Source organism: Sapajus apella, unplaced genomic scaffold (genome assembly GCF_009761245.1).
Source record: "Sapajus apella isolate SASKATOON/1434 unplaced genomic scaffold, GSC_monkey_1.0 scaffold90, whole genome shotgun sequence".
Classification (NCBI taxonomy): domain Eukaryota; kingdom Metazoa; phylum Chordata; class Mammalia; order Primates; family Cebidae; genus Sapajus; species Sapajus apella.
Genome location: NW_022437030.1, coordinates 3,957,194 through 3,978,892, shown reverse-complemented (window position 1 = coordinate 3,978,892; position 21,699 = coordinate 3,957,194). Strand labels below are relative to the sequence as shown.

General features: G+C 38.4%; 1 protein-coding gene across 1 annotated transcript in view; it reads right to left on the bottom strand.

Moving 5' to 3' along the window:
* The window catches only part of LOC116534883 (putative coiled-coil domain-containing protein 144C), a 47,896-nt gene that overhangs the window by 6,201 nt on the left and 19,996 nt on the right, over window positions 1–21,699 (bottom strand). Inside the window, exon 5 of the mRNA XM_032255619.1 lies at window positions 3,922–4,098. Within this exon, the coding sequence (XP_032111510.1) occupies window positions 3,922–4,098 (177 nt within the window). The remainder of the gene's footprint in view (window positions 1–3,921; window positions 4,099–21,699) is intronic.

Genomic DNA, 21,699 nt, shown 5'->3' with positions numbered 1-21,699 from the left:
GAGAAGAATCAAATAGATGCATAAAAAACGATAAAGGGGATATCACCACAGATTCCACAGAAATACAAACTACCATCAGAGATTACTACAAACAACCCTATGCACATAATCCAGTAAGCCTGGAAGAAATGGATAAATTCCTGGACACTTGCACCCTCTCAAGCCTAAACCAGGAAGAAGTCAAAACCCTGAATAGACCAATAACAAGGGCTGAGGTTGAGGCAGCAATTAATAGCCTACCAACCAAAAAAAGCCCAGGTCCAGATAGATTCACAGCTGAATTCTACCACACATACAAAGAGGAGCTGGTACACTGCTTCGGAAACTATTCCGAACAATCCAAAAAGAGGGAATCCTCCCCAAATCATTTTATGAGACCAACATCATCCTAATACCAAAACCTGGCAGAGACTCAACAAGAAAGAAAACTTCAGGCCAATATCCATGATGAACATAGATGCAAAAATCTTCCATAAAATACTGGCAAGCCGATTGCAACAGCACATCAAAAAGCTTATCCATCACAATCAAGTAGGCTTCATCTGGGGATGCAAGGCTGGTTCAACATACGCAAGTCTATAGACGAAATTCACCACATAAACAGAACCAAAGACAAAAACCACATGATTATCTCAATAGATGCAGAGAAGGTCTTCAACAAAATTCAACAGCCTTTTATGCTAAAAACTCTGAATACTAGGTATCAACAGAATGTATTTCAAAATAATAAAAGCTATTTATGATAAACCCACAGCCAATATCATATTGAATGTGCAAAAACTAGAAGCATTCCCTTTGAAATCTGTGACTAGACAAGGATGTCCTCTCTCACCACTCCTATTCAATATAGTATTGGAAGTTCTAGCCAGAGCAATCAAACAAGAAAAAGAAATAAAGGGTATTCACTTTGGAAAGGAGAAAGTCAAATTGCCTCTATTTGCAGATGACATGATTGTATATGTAGAAGACTTGATCGTCTCAGCCCAAAATCTCCTGAAACTGATAAGCAACTTCAGCAAAGTCTCAGGACACAAAATCAATGTGCAGAAATCACAAACCTTCCTATACACCAATAACAGATTTAAAGAAAGCCAAATCAAGAATGAATTGCCATTCACAGTTGCTACAAAGAAAATAAAATACCCAGGAATACAATGATCAGAGGATGTAAAGGACCTCTTCAAGGAGAACTACAAACCACTGCTCAATGAAATAAGAGAGGACACAAACGAATGGAGAAACATTCCATGCTCATGGTTAGAAAGAATCAATATCGTGAAAATTGCCATACTGCCCAAAGTAATTTATAGATTCAATGTTATCCCCATGAAGCTACCAATGACCTTCTTAACAGAACTGGAAAACACCACCTTAAACTTCATATGGAACCAAAAGAGAGCCCACATAGCCAAGTCAATTCTAAGCAAAAGGAACAAAGCTGGAGACATCATGCTACCTGACTTCAAACTATACTATAAGGCTACAGTAATCAAAACAACATGGTACTGGTACCAAAACAGAGATACAGACAAATGGGACAGGACAGAGGCCTCGGAGGCAATGCCACACATCTACAACCATCTGATCTTTGACAAACATGACAAAAACAAGTAATGAGGAAAGGATTCCCTGTTTAATAAATGGTGTTGGGAAAACTGGCTAGCCATGTAGAGAAAGCAGAAACTGGAGCCCTTCCTGACACCTCACACTAAAATTAACTCCAGATGCATTAAAGACTTAAACATAAGACCTAACACCATAAAAACCCTAGAAGAAAACCTAGGCAAAACCTTTTAGGACATAGGCATAGGCAAGGACTTCATGACTAAAACACCAAAAGCACTGGCAACAAAAGCCAAACTAGACAAATGGAACCTAATTAAACTCCAGAATTTCTGCACAGCAAAAGAAACAATCATTAGAGTGAATTGGCAACCAACAGAATGGGAAAAAATTTTTGCAATCTACCCATCCAAAAAAAGGACTTATATCCAGAATCTACAAAGAACTCAAACAGATTTACAAGAAAAAAAACAAACAAACCCATTCAAAAGTGGGCAAAGGATAAGAACAGACACTTTTCAAAAGAAAACATATACGAGGTCAAGAAACATATGAAAAAATGCTCATCATCACTGGTCATTAGAGAAATGCAAATCAAAACCATATTGAGATACCATCTCATGCCAGTTAGAATGGAAATCATTAAAAAATCTGGAAACAACAGATGATGGAGAGGATGTGGAGAAATAGGAACATTTTTACATTGTTGGTGGAAGTGTAAATTAGTTCAACCATTGTGGAAGACAGTGTGGCAATTCCTGAAGAACCTAAAAATAGAAATTCTATTTGACCCAGCAATCCCATTACTGGGTATATATCCAAAGGATTATAAATTGTTCTATTATAAAGCCACATGCACACGTATGTTCACTGCAGCACTGTTTACAACAGCAAAGACTTGGAACCAACCCAAATGCCCATCGATGATAGACTGGACAGGGAAAATGTGGCACATATACACCATGGGATACTATCCAGCCATAAAAAACGATGAGTTCGTGTCCTTTCTAGGGACATGGATGCACCTGGAAACCATCATTCTCAGCAAACTGACACAAGAACAGAAAATCAAGCACCGCATGTTCTCACTCATAGGCAGGTGCTGAACAATGAGAACACATGGACACAGGGACGGGAGCATCACACACTGAGGTCTGTCAGCGGGGGACTAGGGGAGAGACAGTGGGGATATGGAGTTGGGGAGGGATAACATGGGGAGTAATGCCAGATATAGGTGATGGGGATGGAGGCAGCAAACCACATTGCCATGTATGTACCTATGCAACAATCTTGCATGTTCTTCACATGTACTCTAGAACCTAAAGTGCAATAAAATACATATATATTTTTTTAAATCTGGAGACAACAGATGCTGGAGAGGACGTGGAGAAGTAGGATCACTTTTACACTGTTGGTGGGAGTGTAAATTAATTCAACCATTGTGGAAGACAGTGTGGCGATTCCTCAAGGATCTAGAAATAGAAATTCCATTTGACTCAGCATCCCATTACTTGGTATATACCCAAACTATAAACCATTCCACTATAAAGACACATGCACATGCATGTTCATCCAGGCATTGTTTACAATAGCAAAGACCTGGAACCAACCCAAATGCCCATCAATGACAGACTGGACAAGGAAAATGTGGCACGTATACACCATGGAATACTATGCAACCATAAAAAAGGATGAGTTCATGTCTTTTGCAGGGACATGGATGAACCTGGAAACCATCATTCTTAGCAAACTAACACAAGAACAGAAAATCAAACACCACAGGTTCTCACTCATAGGTGGATGTTGAACAATGAGAACACATGGACACAAAGAGGGGAGCTTCACACACTGGGGTCCATTGGGGGAGGCTACAGGAGGGATAGTGGGAGGGAGGGTGGGGGAAGGTTGAGGTCGGGAGAAATGTCAGGTATAGGTGATGGGGGGATGGTGGCAACAAACCACCTTGCCATGAATGTACATATGCAACAATCTTGCATGATCTGCACATGTACCCCAGAATCTAAAGTACAATAATAAAAAAATAAAAATAAAATAAAGAATAATTCGAGAGTATAGTATAATTTCTAAACCACATTTCTTTTTCTATTAGTCTTGTTTTATATCAACTGGTCTTAGTAATCAAATAATTCGCTAATGAGAATCATTATTATGGAAGATCAATTTAGTTACAATAATAATGGCAAGTAAAATATTTAAAGAGAGAAACAGATACCACCTTCGTTCTAGGAATCTACCAAATCATTATAAGAGAAGTAGCAAAAACACATATAATATATATATCCAAAATATAATTTGCAGTGAAATGAATGAAGGTACATTACAGATAAATAAACTAACCTGTATAAATTGATTGATTTTTTCTAATTGTTCTGCTATCTTCTGACTTGCTCTTTCTTCATCCTCCTGTTTACAGCGTTTCAATGGACTATGTTCTAACATATTCATTTCCATGTAACTTTCAAGGTTTACTAGTTCTTCTTCCAACTTCTCATCCTTCTTCAGTGTTTCATATTTCTTTTGCATGAATTTAAAGAATTAATATTGTTAAAATAATACCTGAAGGAATTGACAGGTTATATATGATGTCTATTAAAATATGTATTAGTCCATTTTCACACTGCTATAAATATACTACCCAAGACTGAGTAAAATGTATGAAAAAAGAGGTTTAATTGACTCACAGTTCTGCATAGCTGGGGAGGCCTCAGGAAACTTACAATCGCAGCAGAAGGGGAAGCAGGCACATCTTACTTATATGGGTGGCAGGAGAGAGAGGAGAAAGTGAAGGGGAAGAGACCCTTTTAAAACCACCAGATCATGTGAGAACTCACTCACTATCATGAGAACAGCATGGGGGAAACTGGCCCCATGATCCAATCAAGTCCCTCCCTTAACGTGTGGGGATTATAGGTCTCTCCTTCTACACATGGGGATTATAATTTGAGATGAGGTTTGGGTTGGGAAAGAGAGCCAAACCATTTCAAAATAAAAATTATGTTTTTAGCTGGGAGACAAGATGGTCAACCAGATGCAGCCAGGAAATAGCTCTTCCACAGACAGAAAACAAAATATTGAGCAAACCATCACACTTTGAACAGAACTTTGAGGAAAAAAAGCATTCAAAATAAATGGAGAGGCAATGCAGACACTGAGTTTGAAGAGGAAGGAAGCCAGGAAGCCAGATGGAGTCACCAGTCACCAGGACCAGCTCTTGGTCCAGAATTGGATCTAAGGAAGGAGAGAGTGAAGAAACTATAGATCACACTCCTCCCATGGACTTCTGAGATTCCAGCTACAAGAGATCCCATAACACACACAGACATTTGAATTGGCAGGGGGGACTGCCAAGAGCGTAGGGAGAGGCAGAGCTTCAACATGCATGGAGCCCAAAAGGCTTCATGCATGAGGCAGCTGCAGGAAAATATGACAATAGGTACCCATCCCCCAAGGCTCACCATCTTTCTGAGTCAATCTACCGCCTGCTGACAGCCAGACCAGGAGATAGCAGGCTGCCTTTCCCAAGGGCCTGAAGTGCATCTGATGTGCACAACTGCTTGTGTGCTGCTCCCTTCCCCAGTTCCTGCCTTGTTGCTCTCTCAAGGGTGTACACATAGCACAGCCTCAACTGTCCCGCCTGAGTGTTTTTCTGGCAGCCTGAAAGCAGTTTGCCTGCTCCAGAACAGCCAGAGCTTGACCCTGAGGTACCAGAGAATATAAATACAAGACCCATCCCAACTTCCCAGGGTTTGAGTGTACAGTGAAGGGGTATTGAGCTGGTATCTGTGGCCTGAGCTCAAGTCCAGGTGGTGCTCCCCACTCTCAGAACACTGAAAAGAATGAGGCACAGGTTCATGTGCTGGCATGGGAGCTGGATGTGCCTCCTTCTGCAAGACTGGTCTTGGAAAACCATAGCCTGTTGGCTGGCCACAGCCTCCATCCAAGAAAAACCTGTGACCTGGAACACGTAAGCCCAAAGATTTGGGTGCAGAAGGCTTGGGACAAAACTAGCTGGTCAGGCCTTATCTGAAAGTACATATCACAGAAAACCTGGTCAGGTGAGCATGAGCTGAATGGTCCTCAAAGCCAAATGCTGAGAAAAAATATCCAGGCTGTGGGCACCACACCAGCTGCACACCCATGGCACCACCCACCCTGCCCAGGGAACCTCCACCCTTGACCCACAGCATCCACAAACACCTGCAGACATACCCCACATCCCTTCCAAGCACAGGGAATCAGCAGTTCCCTGGACATTTATAGGAATAACCTTTGGCTCAGACTGCCCCTAAAGCAAGCTTGTCCTGGGCCCATGAGTTGCATGTGGCCCAGGAAGACTTTGAATGTGGCCCAACACATATTTGTAAACTTTCTTAAAACATTCTGAGATTTTTTTTTTGCAATTTTTTTAGCTCATCAGCTATCATTAGTGTTAGTGTGTTCTATGTGTGGCCCAAGGTAATTCTTCTTCTTCCTATGTGGTCCTGAGAAGCCACAAGATTGGACATCCCTGACCTTAAAGATGGGGGCATGCAACTGTCCAGGGACTTCTTGGGAGCTATGAAAATGGGGGTAGAGCACCATTGATTGAAGGAAATTATCTGAAGGCTTGGGGAAGAAACTTTGTGAGAAAGGTATTTCTTGCCTCCTTGCCAACTGTTCCCCCTCCTCAGAGCACTGCTGCAAACACACTGATGTACAAGAATTATGCCCCTGAGTAAGGAGCCTATCTACCAGCCCTTACTCCAAAGCACCATCTATGGGACTGAAGTCAGAATTACACCACCAAACAAAAATAAATTCCCTCAACACACTTAGCCTGTGAAAACCAATGCAGAAACTAGCCACAGTTAAGAAATCCATAGAGGCCAGGTGTGGAGGATGGCTCATGCCTGTAATCTCAGCATTTTGGGAGGCCAAGACAGGTGGATCACCTGAGGTCAGGAGTTTGAGACTGGCCTGGCCAACATGGTGAAACCCCATCTCTACTAACACACAAAATTAGCCAGGTATAGTGGCAGGTGCCTGTAATCCCAGCTACTTGGGAGGCTGAGGCAGGAGAATCACTTGAACCCAGGAGGTGGAGGTTATAGTGAGCCAAGATCAAACCATTGCACTCTAGCTTGGGCGACAAGAACAAAACTTTATCTCGAAGAAAAGAAATTCATAAACAGCCTTGGCCTTCTGAAAGAACCCAGAGACTAAACCAATGAACTGTATACAACATACACAACAGTCAAACACTCAAGGGAAGAATAAGAATATAAAAACAAAAATTCATATCCAAACGACAGCAATTTCAAAAAGATAAATAAACACCAGCCCTCTCAGATGAGAAAGCATCTGTGAAAGAAGTCCAACAATTCAAAAAGTCAGTGTTTCTAACCTTCATAGGATCACATTAGTTCCCCAGCAATGGATTCTAACCAGATGGAAATGCTGAAATGACAGTCATAGAATCCAGAATCTGGATGGCAAGGAAGCACAATGAGATCCAAGGGAAAGCTGAAACCTAACCAAGAAAGCCAGTAAAATAATTCAAGGGTTGAAAGATAACATAGCCATTTTAAGAAAGAAGAAAGCTGAGCTTCTTGGATTGAACAACTCACTATAGGGATTTCAAAATACAATTGGAAGCCTCAACAGCAGACTAGGTCAAGCAGAGGGAAAAATTATAGGGCTTGAAATCTGGACCTTTGAATCAACCCAGTCAGATGAAAATAATAAACTATGACTCCTTGGCATTGTGGAGAAAGAGTAAGAAATTTGGAAAACATATTTTAGAATATAGTCCACAAAATCTTCCCCAAACTCATTAGAGAAGTTGACATGCAAGAAATTCAGAGATAAGATACTATACAAGATGGTCACTCCAAAGATACATAGTGAAAGGACCCAAAAGTCAACATGAAAGTCTTATGGCTACTAGAGAAAAGGGTCAGATCACATACGAAAGGAACCCCAACAAGCTAACAGCAGACTTGTCAGCAAATACAAGCCAGATACAAGTTGGCTTACTTTTAGCATCCTTAAAGAAATTCAAACCCCAAATTTTATATCCTGTCAAACTAAGCTTTATAAGTGAAGGAGAAAAAAATATTTTCCAGACAAATAAATGCTAAGGAAATTTAATACCATTAGACCAGCCCTCCAAGAGATCCTTAAGTGAGTTCTAAACATGGAAATGAAAGACCAAGAAACCACAGAAACATACATAACTACATAGCTGACAGACCTTACAAAGCTACAAAGCAACCAGATAAAAACATCCTGGCAGAATAAAAATCTGACATATAATTATTAGCCTTAGATAAAATAATCTAAATATCCCACTTAGAAGGCAAAGACTGGCAAATTGGATTAAAGAAAATCAAGAACCAACTCTCTGCTGTCTTCAAAAGGCCCATCTCACATATAATTACACCAACAGGCTCAAAGCAAAGGCATAAACTAAGATCTAGCATGCAAATGGAAAACAAAAAAGGCAGGGGTCACTATTTTTACATCAGATTAAACAGACTTTAAACCAACAACAGTTTTTAAAAAGGACAAAGAAGATGATAAAGAATGATACACAATAATAAAAGAACTCAATTCAACAAAAAGGCATAAATGTTTTTAAATATAGGCACCCAAACTTGTACCATCAAATTTCTAAAACAAGTACTTCGAGATCTATGATAAGACTTAGATGGCCTGGCATGGTGGCTCACGCCTGTAATCATAGCACTTTGGGAGACCAAGGCAAACAGATCACGAGATCAGGAGTTCAAGACCTGCACGACCAACATAGTGAAACCCCGTCTCCACTAAAAATACAAAAATCAGCCTGGTGTGGTAGTTCACACCAGTAATCCCTGCTACTCAGGAGGCTGAGGCAGGAGAATCATTTGAACCCAGGAGGCGGAGGTTGCAGTGAGCCGAGATTGCACCACTACACTCCAGCCTGGGAGACAGAGCAAGACTCCGTCTCAAAAAAAAATAAGACTTAGATAGCCACACAATAATACAGACTTCAACACCTCACTGGCAGCATTAGACAAATTGCTGACACAGAAAAGTAACAAAGACATTCTAGAATTAATTTTGACATTTCATCTGTTGAACTTAATTGACCCTTACAGAATCCTCCTCCCAACAACCACAGAACGTACTTTCTTCTCATCTGCATAGAAAACCCAAGCTGAGATCGACCACATGCTGCGCCATAAAGCAAGTCTCAAAACATTTATAAAAAAAAAAAAAAAAAACTGGGACAGGCACTGTGGCTCACACCTGTAATCCCAGCCCTTTAGGAGGCCGAGGCAGGCAGTTACCTGAGGTCGGGAGTTCACGACCAGTCTGGCCAACATGGAGAAACCCCATCTCAATAAATAAATAAATAAATAAATAAATAAATAACTGAAAGCATACAAAGCCTAATCTTAAACCATAGTGGAATAAAAATCAAAATCCATAACAAGAATTTCTCTCAATGTCACATAATTATATGAAAATTAAACAACTTGCTCCTGAATTACTTTTGGGTAAACAACAAAATTAAGACAAATATTTAAAAATCTTGAAAATAAATAAAAACAGAGATGGAACATACTAAAATCTCTGGGGTATGCAAAAGCAGTATGAAGAAAAAATTGCATACCATTAAATGCAGACATCAAGAAGTTAGGTCTCAAGTTAAGAACTTAAAATCACACCTACCAGAACTGGCAAAACAAGAATCAAATAATCTCAAAGTTGGCAGAAGAAAAGAAATAACTAAAACTAGTTTCCCGAGCAAAATGGCCAAATAGGAACAGCTCTAGTCTGCAGCTCCCAGCAAGATCAACACAGAAAGCAGGTAATTTCTGCATTTGCAACTGAGGTACCCAGCACATCTCACTGGCATGGGTTAGACAATGGATGCAGCCCACAGAGGCCAAGCCAAAGCAGGGTGGGGAGTCACCTCACCCAGGAAGCACAAGGGGCCAGGGAAATCCCTCCCCTAACTAAGGGAAGCCATGAGAGACTGTGATGTGAGAAATGGTGCACTACAGCCAGATACTATGCTTTTCCCAGGGGCTTTGCAACCTACAGACCAAGAGATTCCCTCTGGTGCCTATGTCACCAGGGCCCTGGGTTTCAAGCACAAAACTTGGAAGCCATTTGGGCAGACATTTGAGCAAGCTGCAGGAGTTTTTTTTTTTTCACACCCCAGTGACACCTGAAATGCCAGTGAGATACAACCCTTCACTCCCCTGGACTCCCATTCACAACTGCTGCAGAATACAACTTACAAGGAATGTGGAGAACCTTTTCAAGAAGAACTACAAACCACTGCTCAAGGAAATAAGAGAGGACACAAACAAATGGAAAAACATTCCATACTCATGACTAGGAATAATCAATGTTGTGAAAAGGCCATACTGCTCAAAGTAATTTTTAGATTCAATGCTATGCCCCCATCAAGCTACCATTGACTTTCTTCACAGAATTAGAAAAAAACTATTTTAAATTTCATATGGAACCAAAAAAGAGCCCATATAGGCAAGACGATCTTAAGCAAAAAGAGCAAAGCTTGAGGCATCACACTACCTGACTTCAAGCTATACTACAATGCTACAGTAACCAAAACAGCATGGCACTGGTACCAAAACAGATATATAAACCAATGGAACAGAACAGAGTTCTCAGAAATAACACCACCTATCTACAACCATCTGCTCTTTGACAAACCTGACAAAAACAAGCAATGGAGAAATCATTCTTTATTTAATAAATAGTGTTGTAAAAACTGGCTAGCCATATGCAGAAAACTGAAACCGGACCCTTTCCTTACAACTTACACAGAAATTAACTCCAGATGGATTAAAGACTTAAAAAGAAGACCTAAAACCATAAAAACCCCAGAAGAACAGCTAGGCAATACCATTCAGGACATAGGCATGGGCAAAGACTTGACTAAAACACCAAAAGCAATGGCAACAAAAGCCAAAATTGACAAATGGAACCTACTTAAACTAAAGAGCTTCTGCACAGCAAAAGAAACTATCATCAGAATGAACAGGCAACCTACAGAATGGAAGAAAATTTTTGCAATCTATCTATCTGACAAAGGCCTAATATCCAGAATCTACAAAGAACTTAAACAAATCTACAAGAAAAAAACAAACAACCCCATCAAAGGGGCGAAGGATATGAACAGACACTTCTCAGAAGAAATTTATGCAGCCAACAAACATGAAAAAAAGCTCATCATCACTGCTCATTAGAGAAATGTATATCAAAACCACAATGAGATACCATCTCACACTAGTTAGAATAGCAATCATTAAAAGGTCAGGAGACTACAGATGCTGGAGAGGATGTGGAGAACAGAACACTTTTATACTATTGGTGGGAGTGTAAATTAGTTCAACCATTGTGGAAGACAGTGTGGCAATTCCTCAAGGATCTAGAACTAGAAATGCATTTGATCCAGCAATCCCATTACTGTGTATATACCCAGAAGATTATAAATCATTCTACTATAAAGACACATGCACATGTATGTTTATTGCGGCACTGTTCACAAAAGCAAACATTTGGAACCAACCCAAATATCCATCAGTGATAGACTGGATAAAGAAAATGTGGCACATGTATACCATGCAATACTATGTAGCCATAAAAAAGGATGAATTCATGTCACCTGGATGAAGCTAGAAACCATCATTCTTAGCAAACTAGCACAAGAACAGAAAACCAAACACCAAATGTCCTCACTCATAAGTGGGAGTTGAACAATGAGAACAAATAGACAAAAGAAGGAGAACATCACACACCAGGGCCTGTTGTGAGTTGGGGGTTGGGGGAGGGATAGCATTAGGAGAAATACCTAATGTAGATGACAGGTTGATGGGTGCAGCAAACCACCATGGCACGTGTATACCTATGTAACAAACCAGCATGTTCTGCACATGTACCTCAATTTAAAAAATTAAATTTGAAAATAATAACAATAAAAATAAAATAAACCAATTTCCCATGTGAGGGACCCCCAGTCAGGTCAGGCAACTAGGCCTTAGGCCATCTTCCAGGTAAAAGAAGTATCCCATGAAAGGCATACTGTAAATACCCACATCCGTCTCCCCTTCCTATCCTGTTGGGGTAGAGTTGCTAGGTAAACTGGTACTGGAATCCCAGTTTAGCTGGGGGCTCTCAAAATAAGGTACCAAGTTCAGGCATGATGGTCCACACCTGTAATCTCAACACTTTGGGAAGCTGAGGAAGGAGAATTGCTTTAGACCAAAAGTTGAAACAAACTTGTGCAACATAGCAAGACCCAGTCTCTATAAAAACTAAAATAAAATAGTCAGGCATGGTGGCATGTACCTGTAGTCCTAGCTACTTGGGAGATTGAGGCAGGAGGATCACTTGAGGTCGTAAGTTTGAGGCTGCAGTGAGCCATGATTGCACCACAGAACTCCAACCTGGACAACAGAGTGAGACCCTGTCTCTAAACAAATAATTTTAATTTTTATAAAAAAAATATGAGCATAAATTCATACTTTTAAAAATATAGATACAGATACATGGATACAGAAATATAGGCCGGGCGCAGTGGCTCAAGCCTGTAATCCCAGCACTTTGGGAGGCCGAGGCAGGTGGATCACGAGGTCAAGAGATCGAGACCATCCTGGTCAACATGGTGAAACCCCGTCTCTACTAAAGATACAGAAAATTAGCTGGGCATGGTGGTGTGTGCCTGTAATCCCAGCTACTCAGGAGGCTGAGGCAGGAGAATTGCTTGAACCCAGGAGGCGGAGGTTGCGGTGAGCCGAGATCGCGCCATTGCACTCCAGCCTGGGTAACATGAGTGAAACTCCATCTCAAAAAAAAAAAAAAAAGAAATACAGATATGTGTGTCTACATAGATTAGTACATATACATAGATACGTTTTTGCTGAGAGGATCTGACACCCAGAAGACCTGTCACCCATATCTTGGTTTCTAAATAACATTCTCTAGTAAAAGGATTCAGGGCTTTTAGAGAAGTGATCGACTCCAGGGTTGGGGCCAGCAACATACAAAATACACAGTAAGAATGTAAGCGAAAAATAAATAACTAAAATCAGAGCAAAACTGAATAAACCTGAAACATGATCATCCTTACAAATAATCAACAAAACCAGAAGTTTGTTCTTTGAAGAATAAACAAGATCGATAGATAGATAGCTACATTAGCAAAGAAAAAATAGAGAAAAGAAAAAATAAGCACAATCATAAATGATAAAGATATCATTACAATGGATCCCACAGAAATATAAAATGTCATCAGAAACTAGGAAATCAAGAGAAAATGGATAAATTCCTAGAAATACAAAACCTCCCAAGATTCAACCAAGAAGAAATTAAAATCCTGAATAGACAATAACAAGTTCTGAAATTGAATCAGTAATTTAGAAACCTAGTAAGCAAAGAAAAAGCCTTGGACCCAATGGATTCAGAGCCAAATTCTACCAGACATACAAAGAAGATCTGTTACCAATCCTACTGAAACTATTCCAAAGTATGGAGTTTGAGGGACTCCTCCCTAACTCATTCTATGAATACAGCATCATCTTGATATTAAAAGCTGAAAAGGTGCAATGAATTAAAAAAATGCGGGCCAATATCTCTGATGAACATAGACACAAATATTCTCAACAAAACATTAACAAACCAAATCCTGCAACATATCAAAATTCACTTTTCTACAATCTAACAGGATTTATTCCTGGAATGCAAAGTTGGTTCAACATATACAAAGTAACAAACGTGATTCACCACATAAACAAAATTTTTTAAAACCATATGATTATCTTAACCGATTCAGGAAAAGCTTTCAGTAGATTCCAATATTCCTTCATGACCAAAACCTTCAACAAATTAGGCATCAAAGGAACATATCTCAAAAGGAGAGCCACCTATGACAAACCCACAGCCAACATCATACTCAATGGGTTAAACTTGGAACAATTTTCCTTCAGAACTGGAACAGAACAAAGATGCTCACTCCCTCCATTCCTATTCAACATAGTACTAGAAGTCCTAGCCAGGGAAATCAGGCAGGAGAAAAAAATTAAAGGCATCCAAATAGAACTGAAGAAGTCAAACTATCTCTTTTATACGATTGATATGATTGCACACCTAGACAATGAATAATATTATATGATTGCACACCTAGACAACCCTAAAGACTGTCAAAAGGCTCCTAGACCTGATAACAATTTCAGTAAAGTTTCTAGCTACAAATCAATATACAAATATCAGCAGAATTTCTATATGGCAATAATGTTTAGGGTGAAAGCCAAATCAAGAACACAATCCCATTTACAAATAGTCACAAAAAATATAATGCCTGGAAATGCATCTGACCAAATAAATAAAAGATTTTTACAAGAAGAAATAGAAACACTGCTGAAAGAAATTAGAAATTAAACAAATAAATGAAAAAAATCAATGCTCATGGATTGGAAGAATGAGTATCATCAAAATGGTTATACTGCCCAAGGAAATCTACAGATTCAATACTATTCCTATCAAGCTACCAACATCGTTTTTTCACAGTGTTAGGAAAAATGACTCTAAAACTGATATGAAACCAAAAAAGGGTCACATTAGCCAAACCAATCCTGAGGAAAAAAAAAAAAAAAACCTGTAGGCATCACTCTACCTAACTTCAAATTATATTGCAAGGATACAGTAACCAAAACACAGTTTTGGTATAAAAACAAATTTTTATTTGCAATCTACTCACACACCAACCGAAAGAATAGAGAACCCAGAAATTAATTCACATATTTTATACCAAAACTCATGATTTGGGTATAAAAAATTTTTTGATTTGCAAACTATTCACAGACCAACAGAAAGAATAGAGAACCCAGGAATTAATTCACATATTTACAGCTATCTGATTTTTGATAAAAGTGTCAAGAACATCCACTGGGGAAAGAACATTCTCATCAACAAATTGTCAAGTCCAACTGGCAGACTCGACCAAGCAATGGATAAAAAATGTACGCTGACACAGCCTTGCTAGTCAGTGTGGCCAGGGGCCCGCTATCAAAGTCAGCAGTGCCCCCACTAAGCTGGCCATGTTCACATTTATTTAGTACAGATTAAATGACAAAGGTCTCAAGTAAACACCATTAGAAGGTATTTAACATTGCCAACACCCTCCCCCCACCACCACCTCCACCAGTAGAGAGCAGTCATGCACCCAGGGAAGATCAAAGATCAGTCTTGGGACCACATGAGTAAATGTGTTATTTAGATAAACTCCTGTACATTTCTTTGTTATCTGCTCTATGCTATTAGCTTAAGGTAAGAGGATTATGCTGCTTTCAGCCATAACCTTCTTCCCAGGCTTTTGCAAAACCTTCTGGCCTTCCAAGAAGGTTTGTGTTTTCTAAAATTTCTCCCACAATTCTAACCAATTTCCTACACAAGTAAGGGTGGAGACACTGGATATCAGAAGAATGAAGCTAGATCTCTATATTTTATCATATACAGCAATCTACTCTAAATGGATTAAAGACAAACATAAGACCCAAAATTATAAAACTACCAGAGGAGAACATAGGGGAAATGTTTCAGTACATTGTCAAGGCAAAGATGTGGTGACTAAAACATCAAAAGTACAGTCAAAAATAGACAAATGAGACTATACTAAAATTAAAGTTTCTTCATAGCAAAGTAAACAACCAACAGAGTGAAGAGACAACATGAAAAATGGAAGAAAATATTTGCAATCTATCCATCTGAAAAGTGTCTAATAATCACAGTATTCAAGGAACTCAGACAACTCAATAGCAAAAACAAAGTTAATAATCTGATTAAAATCTGGGCAAAATGGCCAACAAATATATGAAAAAAACATCAGTAATCATCAGGAAAATTAAATAAATCTGCAATGAGATATCTCACTATGGTTAGAATGGCTACTATCAAAAGGACAGAAAGTAAAAATGCTGGTGAGGTTGCAGGAAAAAAGGAAACTCTTATGCACTGATGAAGGCAATGTAAATTAGTATAGCCATTAAGGAAAACAGTGTGAAGGTTCCTTAAAAACTAAAAATAGAACTATCATATAATCCAGCAATCCCACTACTATTTATCAAAAAGAAAGAAAACAAACATATCAAAGAAATACCAGCACTGCCATTTTGATTATATCACTATTTATAATTATTAAGATATGGAATTTACCTAAATGGTTATCAACAAATGAATGCATAAAGAAAATGCAGTATCTGTACACAATGGAATACCATTCAGCCATAAAACAGAATAAAATTATAACATTCTCAGCAACATAGATTACCTGGGAGGACATTATGTTAAGTAAAATAAGTCAGGCACAGAAGAACAAATACTGTATATGTTCTCACTCATGTGGGAGCTAAAATTTTTAAAAATTGAACTCATGGAAGTAGAGAATATAATTGTGGCTATTAGAGGCTGGGAAATGAGGTAAGTGGGGGATGGGGTGAGGTTGGTTAATGGATACAAATTATCACTTGATAGAATGAACCTTATTGTTCTGTGGCATTGTAGGGTGAATATGATTAACTATGATTTATTGCATATTTTTAAAAGCAAGAATCAAGGATTCTGAATTTTCACAAAAAAAGAATGGTAAATGGTTGAGGTGCTGGATATAATAATTAGTCTGATTTTATGATTATACATTGTTTATATGTATCAAAATATTGTTGTATATCCTATAAATATGTACAAATATACATGACCACAGAATATAAAAGAAAGCCAGGCATGGAGTAACATGCCTGTAGTCACAGCAACTTGGAAGGCTGAAGTGGGAGAATCCCTTGAACCCAGGAGTTGAAGGCCAGCCTGGGTAACATAGTGAGACCCCATCTCTAATATAGATAAATAGATAAATAATAAAAATAGAAGAAAAAATTATCCTATAAAGAAGTAGACTGTGGACCAACCCTAGTGACTTGCCTCTAATGATGAAATGTGGCAAAAGTGATATCATGTGCCTTCCAACATTAAGTTAGAAAAGGCCCTCTACCTCATACTGCTTGTCCTTCAAACTTAGCCCCCATGTTGTGAGAAAGCTCAGGCCACAAAGAGAACCTAGAAGTTCCAGTGTAGGTATTTGGGCTGCCTGCCCCAAGTAAAGTTTCAGTCAGTGCCATCATCAACAACCAAACTGTTAGGGAACAAATCTTCAGATGATTCCAGTCCTCCAACCTCTGATTCATCCCAAGTGAAGCTCAGGAGAACAAAAAAAAGCTGTACTGGCCAAGCTTTTCCCAAGCCACAGATTGCTGAACTAAATAAATGTTTTCAGCGACTCAACTTTGGGTAATTTGTTAGGGAAAAATAAACAGAAAATTTGATTTAAACAAAGAGACAGCAAGAAACAATAACTTAAACAGTAGAAATTAATGTCCTTTAAAGTAGGAATTAATAAATGCTAAGTTTAATTTATTAACAACAAACAATGCTAATGAGAAGCAGCAGACCCTTAGGAGAAAGGCATATTAACTATTGAGGAAAAGGTTTTTCTAAAGTTTTCTTCAATTACACATTCTGATAACTAAGCAAATGAGCCTTTTTAGAATTTGTTCAAATTATAGAATAAAGATGGTGAGGATGAAAGGAAATATATAATTTGAAGTTGTGTAAGGAAAAAAATCTCAGGCCCCCAAAATCACTAAGGAAAACACAAGCTGGAAATTGCTTAGGGCAAACTGCCTCCCATTCTATTCAAAGTCACCTCTCTGCTTACTGAGATAGATGCATATCTGACTTGCCGCCTTTGGAAAGGCTAATCAGAAACTCAAAAGAATGTAACCCTTTGCAGATAACTTATCTGTGACCTGGAAGCTTCCTCACCACTTCAAGTCTTCCTGCCTTTGCTTCAGGTTTTCCCATCTTTCCAAACAAAACCAGTGTACTTCTTACGTACATTGATTGATGTCTCATGTCTTCCTAAAATGTATAAAACTAAGCTGTGCCCTGACCACCTTGGGAACATGTCATTAGGACTTCCTGAGACTGTGTCATGGTGTGTCCTCAAACCTTGGCAAAATAAACTTTTTAAATTAACTGAGACCTGTCTCAAATCTTGTGAGTTCACAATAAGATGAAAAAACTAGAATCAAGTTGGCATCATCCCTGGGAATGCTAGGCTGGTTCAACATACGAAAATCAATAAACATAATTCATCACATAAACAAAACCAACGACAAAAGAAAACATGATTATCTCAATAGATGCAGGAAAGGACTTCAACAAAATTCAACAGCCCTTCATGCTACAAACTGTCAATAAATTACGTATTGATGGAAGGTATCTCAAAATAATAAGAGCTATTTATGACAAACCCATAGCCAATATCATACTGAATGGGTAAAAACTGGAAGCATTCCCTTTGAAAACTGGCACGAGACAAAAATGCCTTCTCTCACCATTCCTATTCAACATAGTATTGGAAGTTCTGGCCAGGGCAATCAGGCAAAAGAAAGAAATAAAGGGTATTCAATTAGGAAAAAAGAAAGTCAAATTGTCTCTGTTTACAAATAACATGACTGTATATCTAGAAAACCCCATAGTCTCAGCCCAAAATCTCCTTAAGCTGTAAGCAACTTCAGCAAAGTCTCAAGATACAAAATCAATGTACAAAAATCACAAGCATTCCTATACATCAATAATAGACAAACAGAGCCAAATCATGAGTGAATGTCCATTCACAATTGCTACAAAGACAATAAAATACCTAGGAATATAACTTACAAGGGATGTGGAGGACCTGTTCAAAAAGAACTACAAATCACTGCTCAAGGAAATAAAAGAGGACACAAACAAATGGAAAAACATTCCATGCTCATGGATACGAAGAATCAATATCATGAAAATGGTCGTACTGGCAATCATTAAAAAATCTGGAGACAACAGGTGCTGGAGAGGATGTGGAGAAATAGGAACACTTTTACACTGTTGGTGGCAGTGTAAACGAGTTCAACCATTGTGGAAGACAGCGTGGTGATTCCTCAAGGACCTAGATATAGAAATTCTATTTGACCCAGCAATCCCATTACTGGATATATATTCAAAGGATTATAAATCATTCTATTATAAAGACACATGAACATGTATGTCCATAGCGGCACTATTTACAATAGCAAAGACCTGGAACCAACCCAAATGCCCATCAACGATAGACTGGATAAGGAAAATGTGGCACACATACACCATGGAATACTATGCAGCCATAAAAAATGAGTTTGTGCCCTTTGTAGGGACATGGATGAATCTAGAAACCATAATTCTCAGCAAACTGACACAAAAACAGAAAATCAAACACTGCATGTTCTCACTCATAGGTGGGTGTTGAACAATGAGAACACATGGTCACAGGGAGGGGAACATCACACACTGGGGTCCATTGGAGGGGGGGCCAAGGTAGGGACAGCAGGAGGGTGGGGAGGTAGGGGTGGGACAACATGGGGTGAAATGCCAGATGTAGGTGACGGGGTGATGGAGGCAGCAAACCACATTGCCATGTGTGTACCTATGCAACAATCCTGCATGATCTGCACATGTACCCCAGAACCTAAAGTACAATGAAAAAAAAAAAGAAAGAAAATGGCCATACTTCTCAAAGTAATTTATAGATTCAATGCTATCAGCATCAAGCTACCATTGACTTTCTTCACAGGATTGGAGAAAACTACTTTAAATTTCATATGCAACCAAAAAGGGCCTGCATAGCCAAGACAATCCTAAGCAAAAAGAACAAAGCTTGAGGCATCACACTACCTGAATTCAAACCATACAGACCAAAACAGGACAGTACTGGTACCAAAACAGATAAATATATACCAATGAAACAAAACAGAGGCCTCAAAAATAATGCCACCCATCTACAACCATCTGATCTTTGACAAACCTGACAAAAAAAAAGCAATGTGGAAAAAAATCCCTGTTTAATAAATGGTGTTGGGAAAACTGGCTAGCAGTATACGGAACACTGACACTGGATGCCTTCCTTACACCTGATACAAAAATTAACTCCAGATGGATTAAAGACTTAAACGTAAGACCTAAAACCATAAAAACCCCAGAAGAAAACCTAGGCAATACCATTCAGTACATAGGCATGAGCAAAGACTCCATGACTAAAACACCAAGAGCAATGGCAACGAAAGCCAAAATTAACAAATGGGTCCTAATTAAACAAAAGAACTTCTGCGCAACAAAAGAAACTGTCATCAGAGTGAACAGGCAACCTACAGAATGGAAGAAAATTTTTGCAATCTTTCCATCTGACAAAGGGCTAATATTCAGAATCTACAGAGAACTTAAATTTAAAAAAAAATTGGGCAAAGGATATGAACAGACATTTCTCAAAGGAAGACATTCATGCAGCCAACAAACATATGGAAAAAAAAAACTCATCACCATTGGTCATTAGAGAAATGCAAATCAAAATCACAATGAGGTACCATCTCACGCCAGTTAGAATGGCAATTACTAAAAAGTCAGGAAACAACAGATGCTGGAGAGAATGTGGAGAAACGAACAATTTTACACTATTGGTGGGAGTGCAAATGAGTTCAACCATTGTGGAAGACAGTGTGGTGATTCCTCAAGGATCTAGAACTAGAAATACCATTTGACCCAGCAATCCCATTACTGGGTATATACCAAAAGGATTATAAATCATTCTACTATAAAGACACACACACATATGTTTATTGCAGCACTGTTCACAATAGCAAATACTTGGAACCAACCCAAATGTCCATCAATGATACACTGGATAAAAAAATATGTGGCACATATACACCATGGCATCCTATGCAGCTATAAAAAAGGGTGAGTTCACGTCCTTTGCAGGGACACAGATGAAACTGGAAACCATCATTCTCAGCAAACTAACACAAGAACAGAAAACCAAACACTGCATGCTCTCACTCAAAAGTGGGAGTTGAACAATGAGAACACAAGGACACAGTGAGGGGAACATCACCTACCAGGGCCTTTCAGGAGGTGGGGGACTATGGGAGGAATAGCATTAGGAGAAATACCTAATGTAGATAACAGGTTGATGGGTGCAGCAAACCACCATGGCACATGTATACCTATGTAACAAACCTGCATGTTCTGCACATGTACCCCAGAACTTAAAGTATAATTCAAAAAAAGGAAAAAAAAACTAGAAATATTTGATTTTCCAACCAAAATCAGGTATTTGACCTGATTTCAATTCATTGAAATTCTAAGAGATAAGCAGCTTTGAGTATTTATTAATCAATTTAGTATTCGATGTTTATGTTCATTTCCTCAATGAGGAAATAAAGAGAGTATTATGAAACTATATTTAATCTTCTCAGTAGCGAAACAAATATGTCCTTTGAATGTTAAGAAATTAAGCACAATTTCCCCTTTACCTTACTTTGAGCCTGTTTGTATTAAGAAGGTAAGACCATCTCAACTTAATATTGTAACAAAATGCTGCTCTATATCATACAAATTGAACAAGACATGTTAGTTAACAAGGACAGACAGAGATCAACATATTAAAATTGAGAATTCAAAATTAAATCTGTACATTTGTGTTCAATTGATTTTCAACAATAGTTAAAAAACAAATGAGAAAAGAATAATATTTTCAACAAATGGTATTATCTCACCAAATGCCATATCTAAACATTTATTCAAAATAAAACAGCTAAATGTAAGAGCTAAAACTATAAAATTCTTAGATGAAGACATAGGCGTAAATCTTTGTGACTGCATTTGCCAGTGGTTTCTTAGACATAACACCAAAAGGAAAAATAGATTAACTGGACTTGATCAAAATTTGGAACTTGAGCGGACACCATCAGGAAAGTAAAGATGAAGGCCATTTAATAGAAGTAAATATTTGAAAATCATGTATCTGAGAAGGGATTTACACCTAGGATATAAAAATACTCTTAAAATTTAGAAATAAAAAGACAATTTAAAAATGGGCAAAGGATTTGAATAGATATTTCTCCAAAGAAGATATACAAATGGTTCATAAGCACATAAAAAGATGCTTAAAATCATTAGTCATCAAAAAATGCAAATTAAAACCACAGTAAAGTA